Source organism: Schistocerca americana, chromosome 8 (assembly GCF_021461395.2).
Source record: "Schistocerca americana isolate TAMUIC-IGC-003095 chromosome 8, iqSchAmer2.1, whole genome shotgun sequence".
Lineage (NCBI taxonomy): Eukaryota > Metazoa > Arthropoda > Insecta > Orthoptera > Acrididae > Schistocerca > Schistocerca americana.
The window spans coordinates 392,070,828-392,091,656 of record NC_060126.1 but is presented as its reverse complement, the minus strand read 5'-3'; the positions used below and the strand labels follow the sequence as shown (position 1 = coordinate 392,091,656).

Genomic DNA, 20,829 nt, shown 5'->3' with positions numbered 1-20,829 from the left:
ACACCACTGGAGGCGGGCTGCACGATGTTGGGGCGTGAGCGGAAGACGGCCTAACGGTGTGCGGGACCGTAGCCCAGCTTCATGGAGACGGTTGCGAATGGTCCTCGCCGATACCCCAGGAGCAACAGTGTCCCTAATTTGCTGGGAAGTGGCGGTGCGGTCCCCTACGGCACTGCGTAGGATCCTACGGTCTTGGCGTGCATCCGTGCGTCGCTGCGGTCCGGTCCCAGGTCGACGGGCACGTGCACCTTCCGCCGACCACTGGCGACAACATCGATGTACTGTGGAGACCTCACGCCCCACGTGTTGAGCAATTCGGCGGTACGTCCACCCGGCCTCCCGCATGCCCACTATACGCCCACGCTCAAAGTCCGTCAACTGCACATACGGTTCACGTCCACGCTGTCGCGGCATGCTACCAGTGTTAAAGACTGCGATGGAGCTCCGTATGCCACGGCAAACTGGCTGACACCGACGGCGGTGGTGCACAAATGCTGCGCAGCTAGCGCCATTCGGCGGCCAACACCGCGGTTCCTGGTGTGTCCGCTTGCCGTGCCTGTGATCATTGCTTGTACAGCCCTCTCGCAGTGTCCGGAGCAAGTATGGTGGGTCTGACACACCGGTGTCAATGTGTTCTTTTTTCCATTGCCAGGAGTGTACTTTGTTTGTGAGTTGTGTTGTTGAGGAATGTGAAATATAAAACCAAGTCACACGCAGTGCAACAGCACTGCCATTAAAGTCTGGCATGCACGCAGTTTTCTCCTCTATCCCCTCCTCACGCTCAGACAGCGTAGCACGTCAGTAGGGGAAAAGTGCAGCCAGACTGCGCGCTTTGTCACTCGTGCCCGCGTACGGCACACGAATCAAAATCTTGGCCGTCCCTGCTCTATACCAACAGCGCCACTACACACAGCCTTCTGCTGGAACATGAGCGTACTGGGAAATCTGGTCACACTAACCCAAAAACGACTACGTTCTGTCTCATGCGTCATCCTCTGTGCGACCCCTGACAAGCCTCTGCCTGACTGTCCACTCCACTGTTCTTCGGCAGAGATCGCTAGTTCCCAGATACCCAAAGATGGCGCTCCAGTTCACCGGTATCGACCTCGCCACACAGCTCAGAAATACACTACTGGCCATTAAAATTGCTACACCACGAAGTTGACGTGCTACAGACGCGAAATTTAACCGACAGGAAGAAGATGATGTGATAAGCAAATGATTAGCTTTTCAGAGCATTCACACAAGGTTGGCGCCGGTGGCGACACCTACAACGTGCTGACATGAGGAAAGTTTCCAGCCGATTCCTCATACACAAACAGCAGTTGACCGGCGTTGCCTGGTGAAACGTTGTTGTGATGCCTCGTGTAAGGAGGAGAAATGCGTACCACCACATTTCCGACTTTGATGAAGGTCGGATTGTAGCCTGTCGCCATTGCGGTTTATCGTATTGCTGCTCGCGTTGGTCGAGATCCAATGACTGTTAGCAGAATATGAAATCGGTGAGTTCAGGAGTGTAATACAGAGCGCCGTGCTGGATTCCAACGGCCTCGTATCACTAGCACTCGAGATGACAGGCATCTTATCCGCATGGCTGTAACGTATCGTGCAGCCACGTCTCGATCTCTGAGTCAACAGATGGGGACGTTTGCAAGACAACAACCATCTGCACGAACAGTTCGACGACGTTTGCAGCAGCATGGACTATCAGCTCGGAGACCATGGCTGCGGTTACCCTTGACGCTGCATCTCAGACAGGAGTGCCTGCGATGGTGTACTCAACGACGAACCTGGGTGCATGAATGGCAAAACGTCATTTTTTCGGATGAATCGAGGTTCTGTTTACAGCAGCACGATGGTCGCATCGGTGATTGGCGACATCGCGGTGAGCGCACGTTGGAAGCGTGTATTCGTCATCGCCATACTGGCGTATCACCCGGCGTGAGGGCATGCGGTGCCATTGGTTACACGTCTCGCTCACCTCTTGTTCGCATTGACGGCACTTACATTTCAGATGTGTTACGACCCGTGGCTCTACCCTTCATTCGATCCATGCGAAACCCTACATTTCTGCAGGATAATGCATGACCGCATATTGCAGGTCCTGTACGGGCCTTTTTGGATACAGAAAATGTTCGACTGCTGCCGTGGCCAGCACATTCTCCACATCTCTCACCAATTGAAAACGTCTGGTCAATGGTGGCGGAGCAACTGGCTCGTCACAATACGCCAGTCACTACTCTTGATGAACTGTGGTATCGTGTTGAAGCTGCATGGGCAGCTGTACCTGTACACGCCATCCGAACTCTGTTTGACTCAATGACCAGGCGTATGAAGGCCATTATTACGGCCAGAGGTGGTTGTTCTGGGTAGTGATTTCCTAGGATCTACGCACCCAAATTGCGTGAAAATGTAATCACATGTCAGTTCTAGTATATTTGTCCAATGAATACCCGTTTATCACCTGCATTTATTATTGGTGTAGCAATTTTAATGGCCAGTAGTGTATACTGAAGTTTTCCCGTGACCAGCAGCGTCGCCCGCTTTGTCCCCGACAGTACTGGTCTGGGACCGCGACGCCTGCGCCTCACCTCCCGCGGTCCTTGCGCTGCTCCCTGCGCGCCTGCTCCGGCCCCAGTTCCTTCTGCTGCTCCTGCTGCTGGCGCCTCTTGCTGCCCCCGTGGTGTCGCTGGCTGCCCGGCTTTCGCAGGATGTCGGAGCCGCGCTGTGCCACGTAGATGCGGCCCGCCGTGTACACGAACAGGCACAGGTTGGACACCAGCAGCAGCGCCATCGGTCCGTAGAAGTACAGCAGCGTCGCCGGCTTCCCTGCAACCACAACGGCCGTAGCATACCGTATTATAAAGAATAAGATTTGCTGTAGATTCGCAAGAGCCATACCAACACCGACTCAAAGGAAGGCCTCGGCGCTTGTTCGTGACGTCACGTCAGCTAGGCACGGCGAACGCCAGGTCTGTTGCAGGCATATTCATAATAGTGGTGTCTCCCTCTCTGACACAGGAAAATGTGAAACATTGGCGATAGTTGACCAACACACATTGTTCTGGGAGATTTCTGCAATCAATTAGTTGTGCAATTCATTACACTTCTTAACAAATAGTGTACTCCTGAACTTAAATTTCCACCTGTTTTAAGGATTGACATACAAAAACAACTTCGTGGTCCAGCAGCAACAGAATTCGTGCTTCTTCATCTTATTTGTAAATCTGAGGAAGTTACGTTTCTACTGGGTTGCTTTTACAAGAAACTGTAAACATATTGGTGCTCTTCTTTAGGAATCTTGGTTGAATATGGGGTGAGGAGCACTGAATGTTCATGAAATATCTTGCGACTGTACACGTTGGGGATGGGGGTGGGGGATAGAAGAAGAGACAAAAGAGAGATACGTGTTTTATCAAATAAATTTTTTTTCTTATAATATTTCTCCTTTCAGTTGCAAGAAGGGAATGCTTATCTTTTCTAATGTGCATGTTTGAAAAAGTTTAAGCTCAGCAGTATTTTCGATGTATGAAGCTATTTTGTTTACTGTTTAGAATTCCTTTCGTTGAAAACGACTGTAATCTAATGACTGGCAACAGTTGGACATTTACACCTGTAAATTAGTACACATTTCTAGTGACGATGTCAAAAGAAAATAAATAAATAAAAGAAACGAGTTCATTGTAAGGGGGTTGGGGTAAGTTTCTATAACAAAATGGATCAAGTAAATATAGTTACTTGAATGTAAAATTTCCGAATCTTGCAATGGGGCAAAGCATCTTCTCATATTGATCTACGTTTGTTTCGACAGGATTCAGTAATACAGAACTATGATCTTTATTTGTAGCTTTACGATAGTAAGAAAATCTTTCATCTAAATAAAACTGCAGAATCCAAAACAATACCAAACATTTTGTCCAAAAATAAGAGATTTACAGTGATAAGCACGCCCAGGCGTTTCTGCCTGCAACAGACCTGGCGTTCGCCGTGCCTAGCTGACGTAACGTCACCAACAAGCGCCGAGGCCTTCCTTTGAGTCGGTGTTGGCCATACACTATCTGATCAAAAGCATGCAGACAACTATTAATAGACATTAGCATGGGGTGCGTCCATCCTCCACTTTTATGCCTGCTTGATCTCTGCTGGGGACACATTGCATGAGGTGTGTGAATGTCTGTGATGACTGACAGCCCATTCTTCCGCAAGAACCTGTAATGCCACTTCCTCGGACGAGAAATGAAAATAAAAAATTAGCTCCAAAATTCCCAAAGATTTCCCCAAAACAAGTTCCAAATTCCATGAAAAATGAACAAGAAAACAAATTTCCAGTTAACACTATTATTTGGATATTAACGAGTAACTGAATCGGGAATAACGGCCTTGCCGCAGTGGATACACCGGTTCCCGTGAGATCACCGAAGTTTAGCGCTGTCGGGCGTGGTCGGCACTTGGATGGGTGACCATCCAGGCCGCCATGCGCTGTTGCCGTTTTTCGGGGTGCACTCAGCCTCGTGATGCCAATTGAGGAGCTACTCGACCGAATAGTAGCGGCTTCGGTCAAGAATACCATCAAAACGACCGGGAGAGCGGTGTGCTGACCCCATGCCCCTTCTATCCGCATCCTCCTCTGAGGATGACGCGGCGGTCGGATGGTCCCGGTAGGATACTTGTGGCCTGTAGACGGAGTGGTAATTGAATCAGGATTCTAATACTTGGTAATTTATTAACATACGTAAGAAAGATAGGATTCCAGTAAAATCAAACTCAAAATTCAAAATCATAGTAAATCGCTAAATTATTATAATTAAAATTCGCAAAGTAGAACCAACGTTCCCAAAGAATACTCCGTGTGAGTACTCTTTGAGATTCGTGAGTAATGGCTAAGGATAATTTAATCCATTGTCACTACGTTACGAGAGTTAGCCTAAGCAGGTCAAACTTTTGAATGCTCGTATATGTGGGCGCAATTAGATTGTTTTTTTTTTTCCAGAATTGATTATTGCGACCTACTACGACGCAGTGAAACAACAATTTGACTTAAAATAAACGTTATTTAGAATTCCGATAGAGGACTTGCATATATTAGACAGAAGTTACTTTTAATTACATAACCTGAAGTTAACACTATTTAGGAAGTGAACACAGATAGATAATTTCATTCGTAATAACTAATGGACTATGGAACTTGACGATAGTTACGAAGCATATAATTTATAATTCCCCCAACACCTGAGAAAGCTTCTTCCTCTCGTCTCTGTTAGGAAGTGACTAATGTTGGGTAATAAACCAGCATATCGTGTCAATTCATACATTTGTCATTCAAGTTTTACAATATTATTTATAGAGATAACGTGCTGCGATGATATTTGACTGAAGCGCTCGGCTCGGCGCTTATATAGAAACTCCCTGACATTAGGAATTAATTACACTGTTACGACTGATTATAAATTTGAGATTACAACCAGTCTATAGGGAATTCGGTGTCGCTGGAATTAATTTGAACTTATCACTAATATTTAAATAGCAACTGATAAACCATTGATTATAAACGATTTAATTACGACATTTGGTGAAGTGAATATATCGCACAAATCTCGAGTTTAGTTCATCAATGTTCTGTTTGGAACGTGTGTACCGATACATAGGAAATAACAATGTCATTGCTCTACCGCTGAGTGTTAGCCAAGACCGAAGATCCGAAGGACGTTACAAGCCCAAACCAAAGAAGGTCATAAATTATTACAATGAAGATCCAAAGAAACTGGTACACCTGCCTAATGTCGTGTAGAAACACCGCGAGCACGCAGAAGTGCCGCAACACGACGTGGCATGGACTCGACTAACGTCTGAAGTAGTGCTGGAGGCAATAGACACCATGAATACTGAAGGTCTGTCCATATATCCGTGAGAGTACGAAGGGATGGACATCTCTTTTCAACGGCATGTTGCAAGGCTTTCCAGATATGATCAATAATGTTCATGTCTGGGGAGTTTGATGGCCATCGGAAGTTTTTAAACTCAGAAGAGTGTTCCTGAAGCCATTCTGTAGCAATTGTGGATGTGGGGAGTGTTGCATTGTCCTGCTGAAATTGTCCAAGTGCGTCGGAATGCACAATGGACATGTATGGATACAGGTAACCAGACAGGATGCTCACGTATGCGTCACCGGTCAGGATAGTATCTAGACGTATCAGGTTTTGTATCCCGCCTGGAAGGCGGCGCGTAGGTCTGCTCCGGTAAACTGAAAGGTCGGCCGAACGAAGGAAGTGAGTAGGAGCAGGAAAAGGCAAAACACGTCGTTACTGCTTGTCAAATGGTAGATGTTTACTATAGGCAAAAACAAATTGATAAACGGTTACATAACTTTGCAATGAGGTGTCAAGTGTCCCGGCCGTCTGCTCTTGATGAAATGGGCAGAATCTGGAGCGGAGCTCGTAGAGCTCTCCCGCTCCAGCTAGAGTGCGCTGTCGTCGGTGTCTGCCGTAGTGCCAACTTTAGAAATTGTATTTACGCCGTGGCATCGTAGCTATCCATACCACATCAGGGATCCCATATCATTCCAACTGCACAGGCCCCACACCATTACAGAGCCTCCACCAGCTTGAACAGTCCCCTGCTGACATGCAGGGTCCATGGATTCATGAAGTTGTCCCCATATCCGTACACATCCATCCATTCGATACAATTTGAAACGAGACTCGTCCGACCAGGCAATATGTTTCCAGTCACCAACAGTCCAATGTCGGTGTTGATGGGCCCAAGCGAGGCGTAAAGCTTTGTGTCGTGCAGTCATCAAGAGTGCATGAGTGGGCCTTCAGGTCCAAATGCCCATGTCGATGATGTTTCATTGAATGGTTCGCACGCTGATACTCAGACGGGCCCAAGCGAGGCGTAAAGCTTTGTGTCGTGCAGTCATCAAGGATGCATCAGTGGGCCTTCAGGTCCGAAAACCCATGTCGATTATGTTTCGTTGAATGCTTCGCACGCTGACACTTGTCGATGGCCCAGTATTGAAATCTGCAGCAGTTTGCAGAAGAATTGCACTTCTGTCACGCTGAACGATTGTCTTCAGTCGTCGTCGATCCCGTTGTTGCAGGATCTTTTTCCGGCCGCAGCTATGTAGGTGATTTATTGTTTTACTGAATTCCTGATACGGTACACTGGTGAAATGGTCGTACGAGAAAGTCTCCACTTCCTGGCTACCTCGGAGATGCTGTGTCCCATCGGTCGTGCTCCGACTATAGCACCACGTGGAAACTCACTTAAATCTTGATACCCTGCCATTGTAGCAGCAGTTCTCGATCTGTCAACTGCGCCAGACACTTGTCGTCTTATATAGGGGTTGCCGACCGCAGTGCCGTACACTCTCTGTTTACATATCTCTGTATTTTAATATGCATGCCTATACCAGTTTCTTTGGCGCTTCAATCTGTTTATTTATTAACATTACAGTCTTGGTAACTATGGTGGGTCGTTTGCTGCTAAAAATTAGTAACAATTTGCACACAGACATTTCGTGTTTTTCTCGAAATTCTCTCAGTGCTGTTATTTTTCTTATCTTTTAAATAATTACATTGTTAATTACAAATATGTGCTTCATAAAGTACAATCTGGGAAATGAAAAAACCTTACTTTGTTCTTAGGAAGAAATAATAGAAGAGAGGAAAGATTCAGATGATAAAAGAGGTCTATTTACCTGGTCATTTTAAGAGGGAGGGCTTCAATAAACACTTAGAGCCTGTCTCACCTGAGTTAGCGTATTCTGTTGCACTATACTTACAACTGTATGTACTTATGTGGCGAGATTAACTCTATGTGGTTTGTGTATGAGGTTTAACCGTAGTATTTGTTATTACAATTCCTTCGGCCATTTGCTCGTACCGTAAGTGGGAGAGGAGCTCTGTGGACGGCGACCTTGAGCCTCGTCTCTCCGAAAGGCACTTCTTATCTATATTGTGCTTTCATCTTTGTGTAGTTAAGATTTATGATGCTTCATATGTATGTTTATACACAATGTTATGAAATTCACATGTTTTACGATTAGCATCTAATACAGTTTACATATTAACAAATTACATGTTTGAAAATAATGATGCAAAAAAATTAAGAATTACTTGTTTTACTCTGTACAAACAGGAAAATTCGTCGTTTAATATTTTATTACTAACTTATTACTTGTAGTTTTGTTACAGTCATGTGATCTTTTTTAAAAAAATCTTATGGGACTTAACTGCTAAGGTCATCAGTCCCTAAGGTTACACACTACTTAACCTAAATTATCCTAAGGACAAACACACACACCCATGCTCGAGGGAGGACTCGAACCTCCGCTGGGACCAGCCTCACAGTCCATGACTGCAGCGCCTTAGACCGCTCGAGTCATGTGATCTGCTGCTATGTCTTATATGTATCTGTATCTGATGAAACTGGTGTGCTCATGTCACCATCTGTTCCCATATCAGTGTTTGAATCTCTGTTGTCCCATGCATCATCTTGAGGTGTAGGGTTTGCGTCTGGTCGCGATTTTTTATATGCTCGTTGCTGATTGTAAGTCTCGTGCAGACTACTTGATATTTCATCAGTAATCCAGTTAGGCATGCAACATTTATCTGGGTCTCTTAAAGCTTGCCCTATTTCTTCGATTTCTGTCATCGGTGTTATGTGTGTGTGTGTGAGCCCCACGTTTTAGTGTTGTGTGGTCGGGGGATGCCTGTTCCCCACATTCAAATGAATCACTTGCGGTGCAGGTATGTAGGGCGAGGGCCATGGCCCCTCAGCAAATGTACCATACCGAGACTTGGGTGAACATGTATGATCCTCAAACGTTCCTGGATATTCGGGAAGAAGGAGAAGACCCGACGATCCTTGTCAGATGTTTCCTACTTTTCTCTTTGCCATGTCTCAACCTTCCAGAGATTTAATTCTTGTTTAAATATGCTCCTCTGCTCTCTCGTGTACCTTGACCAGTTTTCTCCGTTAGAGTCAATATGCCGCTGTTGTGTGTACAATGGTTATATCAGTGTGGTAGGTCACAAGTACAAGCGTACGGCTTCCACGGACGTGGTACCAAATGCCCCTGATATTCTGGGAAATACACCTCTTTGTCCACACCTCACGGCGGCTTTGTATGTCGCGAGTGACAGTCGATGTGGCCAGGCACTTGCTGCGAAGCTCGCAACAGACTCAAAGAGAGCTGTATGATACATTCGCAGCGTCTTCAATGGTTGTCTGTAGTGAGCTGAGTTTAGCGTGGCAACATCGTGCGTTAGTATTGTCGCTTTTTCAGTTGCAAGTCTTACGTGCTCGTTGAATGTTAACCGTTTGCCAAGTATATGGCTAGGTACCTTGTCATTTTCCTCTGCATGCTAGTGTTGTTGAGACTAATGCTGGGATTCATCTGCAGTCTCAATCCCTTCCTGTAGTAATGCCGAAGATGGGAACATTGATATTTTGCAAAGTATTCTGAAGGTATCATCAGAGCACAGTGAGAAAAGGATAAAAAATTTGAATAACGTGACTCAAGACTGGACGAAAATTGAAGCACGTGACAGGAGACGCGATAAAACAAATTTGAAGAACGTGACGAAAGACGGGGAAGAAGGTAATGGATTTTGCCAGGAATCTGGAACAGATCAATAAAAGATTAATAAAAAATTTAGGGAGGAACATTTGCACAATTTAAAGGAGAAAACTACACAGATGAAGCAAATGTATGTCAGAAGTTCAACACTGTAGTAAATAAGGCACATGCAGCGACGACTCGTCTGCCAATACAGAGAATTTCTCCGTTCATTTCTTGGAAATCACACATTGTGAACCCGTTAGTGAACAAAATGAACAGTGTTAGCGTATTAGTAATCAAAATGAGGAAAAGTTTATCCTGTTAATATAGAGACTGTTGAGGACAAAACACTAAACTTAAGGAAAAATCAGTGTTTTTGACTTGCTAGCTAATTACATGCTCTGATCAGATGAAGACAGTGAATGTGAACTTCCTTCTGAGGTCTTCACCCTCTGTACCCAGCGACCAACAGTTCTCCTGCAAATACGCCACGAACTTCGCAGATACATTTGTGGATAGTCCTCATTCTTTCTTTCTCCGCAGTGATGAATTCTATGGACTTAGAGGCGCCACTGCTGTCTGAGGAGGAAACGGAAATTTTGCGCGCGCACTCAGAAAACTTCAAACGTTCATAATTAGCGTTCACATTCTCAATATCGTTGACAGCTGAGAAAAAAATGTAGGGTATTAGTTTTTGGGCGATCCTCGTAATGTTTATCAGTAATATCATCCATTTTAGGGATATGAGATAGCGATTGTCATATTTTAACAGTAATAACTGGTAGCATCCAATGGTCTTTTTTTTTTGTCCCATACATGACAGTGCTTCATCGGCAGTTCCTAAAACTTAACTCATGCGCTTAAAATAACTAAAAATCCTACAACGCATTTGCAGTGCTCGTGCAATAAAATAGAATAGAAATACATTGTCCCGTAGGTCCTCGTCTCCGATTAGATACGAGGAACACAAAGATGCATTCAGTCTACGTAACTGCGATTAATCAACTATTGCTAACCATGCGTACGAAACAGGCTATCCCCTTAAAAGAATAGCCGGCCGGGGTGGCCGAGCGGTTCTAGGCGCTACAGTCTGGAACCGCGCGACTGCTACGGTCGCAGGTTCGAATCCTGCCTCGGGCATGGATGTGTGTGATGTCCTTAGGTTAGTTAGGTTTAAGTAGTTCTAAGTTCTAGGGGACTGATGACCTCAGAAGTTAAGTCCCATAGTGCTCAGAGCCATTTGAACCATTTGAACCTTAAAAGAATAGAATAAGACTTAGAAATGCGGCACATAGAAAAGAAAGTACGTCAACTCTATTTGCTGGAAGAGTTGGAGACTGCCGTTTCTGAGAAGAAACGTAACGGTATTCGTAACCAGCAAGTGAAAGACAACTGAACGAGGTTTCTCAACGATTTTTTAGAATTATTATGCAGCAGATGTTTAATTATAAATTTTCAATACATCTTTGACGAAAAAGCTAGAGGCTGATGAACGTAGACAACATGCAAGTAGCACATTTGGAAATGAGGGAAACTAAAGGATCAACGGATAATATTGTGGTTGAGCCAATAGCTGCACTTACAGTGTAACACCCGGGCACGTCAGTTCACAAAAACCTCGGACATCTGTAGAAACGTTAGCTTGACACTCCTGAAGGCCGTAGCAGGTCAGGAGAACGCGATCTGGTGGGGTGAGCGGTGTAATATGGGACGACTGCTGACGGAAGTCGGCAATTTCAATGTAAGGCATGGGCCCACAGTCCACAGCGACTTTATACTACACTCATCCTCATAAATCAAGGATAATGCTGATACATGGTGAAACAATGCTCTGGTGGGCGGTTTGCGGGTTTAAATCACCTCAGGGTATGAGCATGAGGTGCATTTGACCTGCGATCGTCGCCCGGTGGCGCTGGCAGCAGTCCACATGCGCAGAGGTGTGTCGGTGCATGTCAGAGTACGGTGCAGCGAGTAAGTGTGCAGACGTTTTCAGACGTGCTAATGGTGACTGTGTATTGAAAATGGCTCAAAGAACACATACTGATGACGTTATGAGGGGTAGAATTCTAGGGCGACTAGAGGCTGGTCAAACACAGCAGGTCGTAGCTTGGCCCCTCCGTGTGCCACAAAGTGTGATCTCAAGATTATGGCAACGATTCCAGCAGACAGGAAACGTGTCCAGGCGCTACAGTACGGGACGTCCACAGTGTACAACACCACAAGAAGACCGACACCTCACCATCAGAGCCCGCAGACGGCCATGGAGTACTACAGGTAACCTTGCTCGGGACCTTACCGCAGCCACTGGAACAGTTGACTCCAGACACAGTCTGCAGACGACTGAACAGACATGGTTTATTCGCCCAGAGACCTGCAAAATGCATTCTACTGACCCCTGGTCACAGGAGAGCCCGTAAAGCCTGTTGTCAAGAACACAGTACATGGTCATTTGAGCAGTGGTCCCAGGTTATGTTCAGGGACGAGTCCAGGTATAGCCTGAACAGTGATTTTCGCCGGGTTTTCATCTGGCGTGAACCAGCAACTAGATACCAACCCCTTAAAAGGGACCTACATACTAGATACCAACCCCTTGAAAGGGACCTATATGGAGGTAGTGGTTTGATGTTGCGGGGTGGGATTATGATTGGTGCACTTATATCCCTGCATATCTTTGACAGATGAACTGTAACAGGTCAAGTGTATCGGAACGCCATTTTGCACCATTATGTCTGCGTTTTCAGAGGTGCAGTGCGTCCCACTTTCCTCCTGATGGATGACAACGCACGGCCCCACCGAGCTGCTGTCGTGGAGGAGTACCTTGAAATAGAAGATATCAGGCGAATGGAGTGGCCTGCCTGTTCTCCAGACCTAAACCCCATCGAGCACGCCTGGGATGCTCTCGGTCGACGTATCGCTGCACGTCTTCAAACTCCTACAACACTTCAGGAGCTCCGACATGCAGTGATGCAAAAATTGGAGGCTATGTGCCAGCAGCTGCTCGACCACCTGGTCCAGAGTATGCCGACTCGTTGTGCGGCCTGTGTACGTGTGCATGGTGATCGTATCTCAAATGGCTCTGAGCACTATGGGACTTAACATCTCTGGTCATGAGTCCTCTAGAACTTAGAACTACTTAAACCTAACTAACCTAAGGACATCACACACATCCATGCCCGAGGCAGGATTCGAACCTGCGACCGTAGCAGTCGCGCGGTCCGGACTGAGCGCCTAGGATCATATCTCATACTGATGTCGGGGTACATGCGCAGGAAACAGTGGCGTTTTGTAGCTCATGTGTTTCAGGACGGTTTTCTCAACTTACAGATCTGTGTCGTGTGTGTTCCCTATGTGCCTATGCTATTAGCGCCAGTTTTGTGTAGCGCCACGTTGTGTGGACCACATTCTGCAATTATCCTTAATTTATGAGCATGAGTGTATTTCACTGTATAAACGCAAAAAATGTACTGGTAGGCCTTTTAGCGTTTTAACTTCATGAGCTAAGTTTGACATTCTGGTGATGAGACTATTCTCTCTCCTCTCGAAACGCATTGTTGAGTCGTGGGTAGTATTTTGCATGCACGTCTTAGTAAGGTGATAGTACGGTAAATATTCTGTTAAAATGTGCCATCTTTGAAAATGGAATAACTACATTCTTTTTGAAGCCTGCGGGAACTTGGCCTATGAAATCCATACGTATTATAAATACAAACTACCGATCTGATTTTAACCAAACTTGGTACACATATCACTTACGGTCTGCAAAGGAGACGACGTTGCAGCGCTGCGTTATTCTGAATTAGCGATGCAAAGTTCCACTGATCACGCATGCGTGTCCAAATGTACTCAGCTAGTACATATGAGTATACAGGGTGAAAAGTATTTAAACCGACAAACTCTGGGAGGTTGTAGGGGACGTCAAAACAAATAAACAAATATTTTTCCCTAATGTCATTTTTTCCTAGGAGGAGTATTTAAAGCGGTAGAGGAAGATTGCTCTGGCGGCAAATTAATTAAATCAACAACCACTTTTCTATTTTTTTTATGACCATGAGACAACACATTAACACAACCAAATTCCAATTACAGTACATTTTCAAAAATGGCGCCTTTGACACGCAAAGAAAGGTTACACCGTCGGATCGTGTTCTGTCTGACACGAGCAAACATCACAGGAGTATCCTGAATTGTTCCTGCTGCTGCTACTATCCGGGCAACCAGATCCTCTTCTGATGCAACAGGAGTTGCGAAAACAAGGTTGCGGATCTCTCCCCACACAAAAAAGTCCAGAGGGGTCATATCTGGGGATCGAACAGTCCATGGTACAGGACCACCTCTAGCAATCCACGTTTCTGGGAACCATCGGTCCAGGAATCGACGCACACGACGACTGAAGTGTGCCGGCGCCCCGTCATGTTGGAACCACATGCGTTGTGTTGTAGGGAGCGAGACGTCTTCCAGCAATTCTGGCAATGCTCTGGCTAGAAAATTGTAATAGTGCCTGCCGTTTAATGGCCTAGGTAGCAGATATGGCCCAATTAAAAAGTCCCCAACAACACCGACCCACACATTAACGAAGAACCGCACTTGATGAGCGCTGGTAACTGTGGCATGTGGGTTATCCTCACTCCAAACATGCGAATTGTGCATGTTGAAGACTCCATCACACCCGAACGTTGCTTCATCGGTAAACAACACAGAGGATGGAAATGTAGGATGCATTTCACAGTGTCCCATGTACCACTGCGAAAACTGTGTTCTGGGTGGATAATCAACTGGTTCCAGGTTGTGGACACGCTTTAAGTGAAATGGACGTAACAATTGCTCTCGAATGACTGTTCTTACATTCGTCTGACTCGTCCCCACGTTACGTGCAATTGCACGAATGCTGATTGAAGACAGCTTCCTCAAATTGCAGCGTTCTTACCGTGCGACGGCGTCCCTGTCCAGGTAATCTGCTAGATGACCCGGTCTCACGCAGCCCGTCCGTTGTGGTGCGCTAAGTAGTACGCACCAACCACACAGTGTACTCACTCCACGTGTATCGCTCCATTAGTAAACAGAGACAACGCGCTACTACACTGGTGGACAGCAGTTGTCTACAACTGAAGAGCGTAATACGCCCTCTAAAAACTGAAGCTCGTAATACAGCCTCTAGCAACTAAAGGTCGTAATACGGCCTCTAACAACTTGTAATGTCTCTTGCAACTGTCCACAGACATAAAGACTCGCTGGTTTTTTGGCGCGAGCTAAATTCTATTCAAGAGAATTTAATTAACTAGCTTAGTGTGTGTTTATAAAATTACAGTTAATAAGAAAATTCTTCATCGAATTAATAACAATGTGTCATTTTCCAGTTGGATTTGTTTATTGTTATATTGCATTCATATATGTTCATGAGAAAATGCGGCAATCGGAGTATAAAAGAGAAAAATTTGATCGTCAATCACTACTAACAAAGATTAATTTCAGCTGGAGAGGTCATGCAGCAAGACTTAATTAAACGTTCTCTATCAGCAAAATTTCATTGTAACCATGCATGAATAAGATATAATTTTTTTTGAAATTGTCTCAAATAATAAAGTTTTTAATATTCTGACATGCTATCCACATTCGTACTTGAAACCAAATTAGGAAAGATTCAGATCTACTTCCACCTGGAAAAGCCAACGAAACACAAAAAAAATAAAAAAATTAAAACCAGGATTAGAACCTTTCGGCTTACTCAAGAAGATGGATGAAATTATCCACGTTTTCAAAATTGTTTTCCGATCTGGAGTTATGATATTGTGCAACTACAGTATCGATTAAGACACCTAGGTGTGGAAAGCATAAGACGAATGGATTTTCCCATTCCTCAGATGGAAGATTGGATGGATCAGGTCCATATTTGAGTTTAAACTGAATCTGGAGAAATACGAATAATTGAATGGATCAGGTCCATTATTAAGTTCAAAATGAATCTGGAGGAATTCGACTAACCCTTCTCTTCCAGGAATATTTAATAGTTGACCATTCCTTAGACGAATTTCGATTGTTTCATGCCACAATCCTGAGTACCTGTTCCTGAGGTTCCTTCTGGTCTCTCAAATCCGTTACGTTTCCTGTCCGGTACGCCAATGCGACGCCTGTCTCCGTGCCGTGTCCCATGTTACGGTTCGATCAGTTTCACCGCAGTTCAGCAAGACATCGATGAAGAAAATTTTTCTGAAGATTGTAAAAATTTTCATGTGTAAAGATTTGTTTTGGCTATGAGGCAGATTTTATCTTTCCTACGAATTCTAGAATATCTCTCAAATTTCTAAATTGTTCTGTCTTTCCTATCATCTCTTTCAAATTCTAAAGGTGGCAGGGGTAAAATACAGGGAGCGAAAGGCTGTTTACAATTTGTACAGAAACCAGACGGTAGTTATTAGAGTCGAGGGACATGAAAAGGAAGCAGTGGTTGGGAAGGGAGTGAGACAGGGTTGTAGCCTCTCCCCGATGTTATTCAATCTGTATATTGAGCAAGCAGTAAAGAAAACAAAAGAAAAATTCGGAGTAGGTATTAAAGTCCATGGAGAAGAAATAAAAACTTTGAGGTTCGCCGATGACATTGTAATTCTGTCAGAGACAGCAAAGGACTTGGAAGAGCAGTTGAATGAAATGGACAGTGTCTTGAAAGGAGGGTATAAGATGAACATCAACAAAAGCAAAACGAGGATAGTGGAATGTAGTCGAATTAAGTCGGGTGATGCTGAGGGAATTAGATTAGGAAATGAGACACTTAAAGCAGTAAAGGAGTTTTGCTATTTGGGGAGCAAAATAACTGATGATGGTCGAGGTAGAGAGGATATAAAATGTAGACTGGCAATGGCAAGGAAAGCGTTTCTGAAGAAGAGAAATTTGTTAACATCGAGCTCAGATTTAAGTGTCAGGAAGTCGTTTCTGAAAGTATTTGTATGGAGTGTAGCCATGTATGGAAGTGAAACATGGACGATAAATAGTTTGGACAAGAAGAGAATAGAAGCTTTCGAAATGTGGTGCTACAGAAGAATGCTGAAGATTAGATTGGTAGGTCACATAAGTAATGAGGAGGTATTGAATAGAATTGGGGAGAAGAGGAGTTTGTGGCACAACTTGACAAGAAGAAGGAACCGGTTGGTAGGACATGTTACGAGGCACGAAGGGATCTCAAATTTAGTATTGGAGAGCAGCGTGGAGGGTAAAAATCGTAAGGGGAGACCAAGAGATGAATACACTAAGCAGATTCAGAAGGATGTAGGTTGCAGTAGGTACTGGGAGATGAAGCGGCTTGCACAGGATAGAGTAGCATGGAGAGCTGCATCAAACCAGTCTCAGGGCTGAAGACAACAACAACAACAACAACAACGTGATACCTAGTTGGGGTCTAAGCCTCCTGGTTTTCCAGGGTTTCCCTGTGAAGGCCAGTTACTGAGTAGTTAGACCAGAGTAACAACTATATAAGTCCATCTTCCCTGGTTGTGTACGTAGGATGCGGGTATGCCCCAGTACACGTGAAAGCAACAACTAGGTATGTAGGTAACGAAGATCGGTGTTAACCTATACCAAATCTCTTTCAATTCTTGTAATCAAAAAATCTTACTGACTTCCTAAAATTTATAGGAACGCATGTTCCGCAAATTCTAACGAGTTAGCCAATACAATAGTTAGCTCGCAAAGTGGATACATATCAAACTGAAGAGCGTAACACGGCCTCCACCGGTTTAAATAATCCTCATAGGAAAAAATGACATTAGGGAAAAATATTTGTTTTGATGTCCCCTACAAACTCCAAGAGTTTGTCGGTTTAAATACGTTTCACCCTGTATAAATAATGTTCGTGAAAGAGAGAATTTGTTGAGTAGCAGATGTCTCATTGTGCATCATCAGTAAGTGTGTAGGCGCAGGAGCTGACCTGTGAACCAGCAGGTGCCCTTATTGATGTTGGGCTTGAAGGGCGAGTCTTCGGGCACGGCGGGTGAGAACTCGGCGCCGACGGCGGCAGCGCAGATGGCAGCAGTGCAGCCCCAGGCGTAGGCCGAGTACCACAGGAAGCGGCGGCGGTCGCGCTCCAGCTCCGGGGACTGCGTGGTGCGCATCCCGCTGCAGCCAGAGGAAGCAGTGGCGTCACTGTTCAACAACACTGAACACATTGCAGTTCTAGAACAAGAAAATACATAGTTCAACTTTTAGGAGTCTCCATTGATAGTCTAATTAGGCTGGTGGTTTTCTTCATGGAGAAATCCAAAAGACAGGTGTGAAATTTAAAATTTTCCGAGCGAACTAAATATTCAAAAACATTCTGGCTTGCAGCCGGTCGTCGTTAGCTTCCATCCACGATATTTCGACTGGACAACTGCCAGCCATCCTCAGGTGAGCCATCGAAGACTGACGAAGACGCCCTCCGTTCCGTAATATACAGGGTGTTACAAAAAGGCACGGTCAAACTTTCAGGAAACATTCCTCACACACAAAGGAAGAAAATATGTTATGTGGTCATGTGTCCAGAAACGCTTACTTTGAAAAGTCCCCTTTGAAAAATTGTACATGACTGTGCTTAAACTGACACACAATATTTTTTTTTGGCGCAACGCAATCTGACTTTCAGTAATCCCTACAAGAGAATGGCCCTGACTAAATTAACCTATACGTTTCACAAATCACTTACCTCACAAAAATCTTCGTTACTCGAACTACTGCAATACAGCGAGCGCTACTACTGCCAGCTAAATAAAAGATTCAAACTACGGAAGGAACTAACTACTGATAGGCATAGTTAGCACATGAAAGATTTTAATAGGGAACAAACAATGTATTTACCTTAATAGTCATAATATATATAGAAGTTCATGAAATCCATTCTTACAAATGTACTGTTTCTGATGGACACACCTCCAGATTATCCATTCTCAAAAATCGGCCATCTCACTTCCCCACATCCACCACTGCTGGCGGCTCGCCTCCAACTGCGTGACGCTACACGCTGTTAACATCCAGCTGCCCAACACTACAATGGCAGACAACAATGCAAACTAGCCACAGACTGCACACAGCACAGCCAGTGATTTTCATACAGAGTGCTACCTGGCGTTACCAATATAAGAACCTAAACAGCCTACTTACCACTTTCCATGTTAGAGCTCATTTTATTACTTCTCTTCAAATCACATTAATCATGGAATGGAAACACACAGCAACAGAACGTACCAGCGTGACTTCAAACACTTTCTTACAGGAAATGTTGAAAATGTCCTCCGTTAGCGAGGATACATGCATCCACCCTCCGTCGCATGGAACCCCTGATGCGCTGATGCAGACCTGGAGAATGGCGTATTGTATCACAGCCGTCCACAATACGAGCACGAAGAGTCTCCACATTTGGTACCGGGGTTGCGTAGACAAGAGCTTTCAAATGCCCCCATAAATGAAAGTCAAGAGGGTTGAGGTCAGGAGAGCGTGGAGGCCATGGAATTGGTCCGCCTCTACCAATCCATCGGTCACCGAATCTGTTGTTGAGAAGTGTACGAACAATTCGACTGAAATGTGCAGGAGCTCCATCGTGCATGAACCACATGTTGTGTCGTACTTGTAAAGGCACATGTTTTAGCAGCACAGGTAGAGTATCCCGCACGAGATCATAATAACGTGCTCCGTTGAGCGTAGGTGGAAGAACATGGGGCCAATCAAGACATCACCAACAATGCCTGCCCAAACGTTCACAGAAAATCTGTGTTGATGACGAGATTGCACAATTGCGTGCGGATTCTCTTCAGCCCGCACATGTTGATTGCGAAAATTTACAATTTGATCACGTTGGAATGAAGCCTCATCCGTAAAGAGAACATTTGCACTGAAATGAGGATTGACACATTGTTGGATGAACCATTTGCAGAAGTGTACCCGTGGAGGCCAAACAGCTGCTGATAGTGCCTGCACACGCTGTACATGGTACGGAAACAACTGGTTCACCCGTAGCACTCTCCATACAGTGACGTGGCCAACGTTACCTTGTACAGCAGCAACTTCTCTGACGCTGACATTAGGGTTATCGTCAACTGCACGAAGAATTGCCTCGTCCATTGCAGGTGTCCTCGTCGTTCTAGGTCTTCCCCAGTCGCGAGTTGTAGGCTGGATGTTCCGTGCTCTCTAAGACGCCGATCAATTGCTTCGAACGTCTTCCTGTCGGGACACCTTCGTTCTGGAAATCTGTCTCGATACAAACGTACCGCGCCACGGCTGTTGCCCCGTGCTAATCCATACATCAAATGGGCATTTCCCAACTCCGCATTTGTAAACATTGCACTGACTGCAAAACCACGTCCGTGATGAACACCAACCTGTTGATGCTACGTACTGATGTGCTTGATGCTAGTACTGTGAGGCAATGAGTCGCATGTCAACACAAGCACCGAAGTCAACATTACCTTCCTTCAATCGGGCCAACTGGCGGAGAATCGAGGAAGTAAAGTACACACTGACGAAACTAAAATGAGCTCTAACATGGAAATTAAGCGTTTCCGGACACATGTCCACATAACATCTTTTCTTTATTTGTGTGTGAGGAATGTTTCCTGAAAGTTTGGCCGTACCTTTTTGTAACACCCTGTATAGCGTGCAGCGAGTATTCCGCGCATGCGTCAAAATCGTATGGAGAGACGAACCACACCGCGCGCCAGCAACGCCCCCGCTGGTGGAACTGCAGAACTCAGCTGTGTTCGGCGTTGTCAATTGCCGCGGCCATCGGAGTACTCTGACGTCTTCGTCTGGAGCAGATCTTAGAGATGACGGGGTTCCACGCATTATGTAGCTGGTAGCCTTTGTCACGGTTGATAAGATTGTCTGTCATGCGAATTTCTGCTGATTCTTTTATGACGGAGTCCCAAAAGGGTGTTGCTGTGGCCAAAATTGTTGTCTTGGCATGCTCCATTGAGTGCCCAGTGGAAATGCAGTGCTCAGCAATTGCAGACTTGCTAGGTTGCAAAAGGCGAGTACAGCGTTGATGTTCAGTGCAACGTTCTTCTACTGTTCGCAATGTTTGTTCTATACATGACATGCCACACTGACAAGGTATTTGATAATTTCGCGCCTTCCGCAATGCCTGATCGTCTTTCACTGATCCCAGCAGGGCGGAAATCTTCGATGGTGGACGGAAAATTACTTTCACTCCGAAACCGTGGGGGATTCTTACAATTTTGAAGGAAATGTTGCCAACAAAATGAAGAAAAGCTAAAGATTTAGCAGACGTCCTCTCTTCTTTCTCCACTCCC

At 45.2% G+C, this 20,829-nt stretch overlaps 1 protein-coding gene across 1 annotated transcript in view; it reads right to left on the bottom strand.

Moving 5' to 3' along the window:
• LOC124545442 (probable G-protein coupled receptor Mth-like 1) overlaps positions 1-20,829 on the bottom strand; it is a 133,541-nt gene that overhangs the window by 64,533 nt on the left and 48,179 nt on the right. Inside the window, exons 3-4 of the mRNA XM_047124364.1 lie at positions 17,478-17,665; positions 2,592-2,829 (exon numbers count right to left, since the gene is read on the bottom strand). Coding sequence (XP_046980320.1) covers positions 2,592-2,829; positions 17,478-17,665 — 426 coding nt within the window. The remainder of the gene's footprint in view (positions 1-2,591; positions 2,830-17,477; positions 17,666-20,829) is intronic.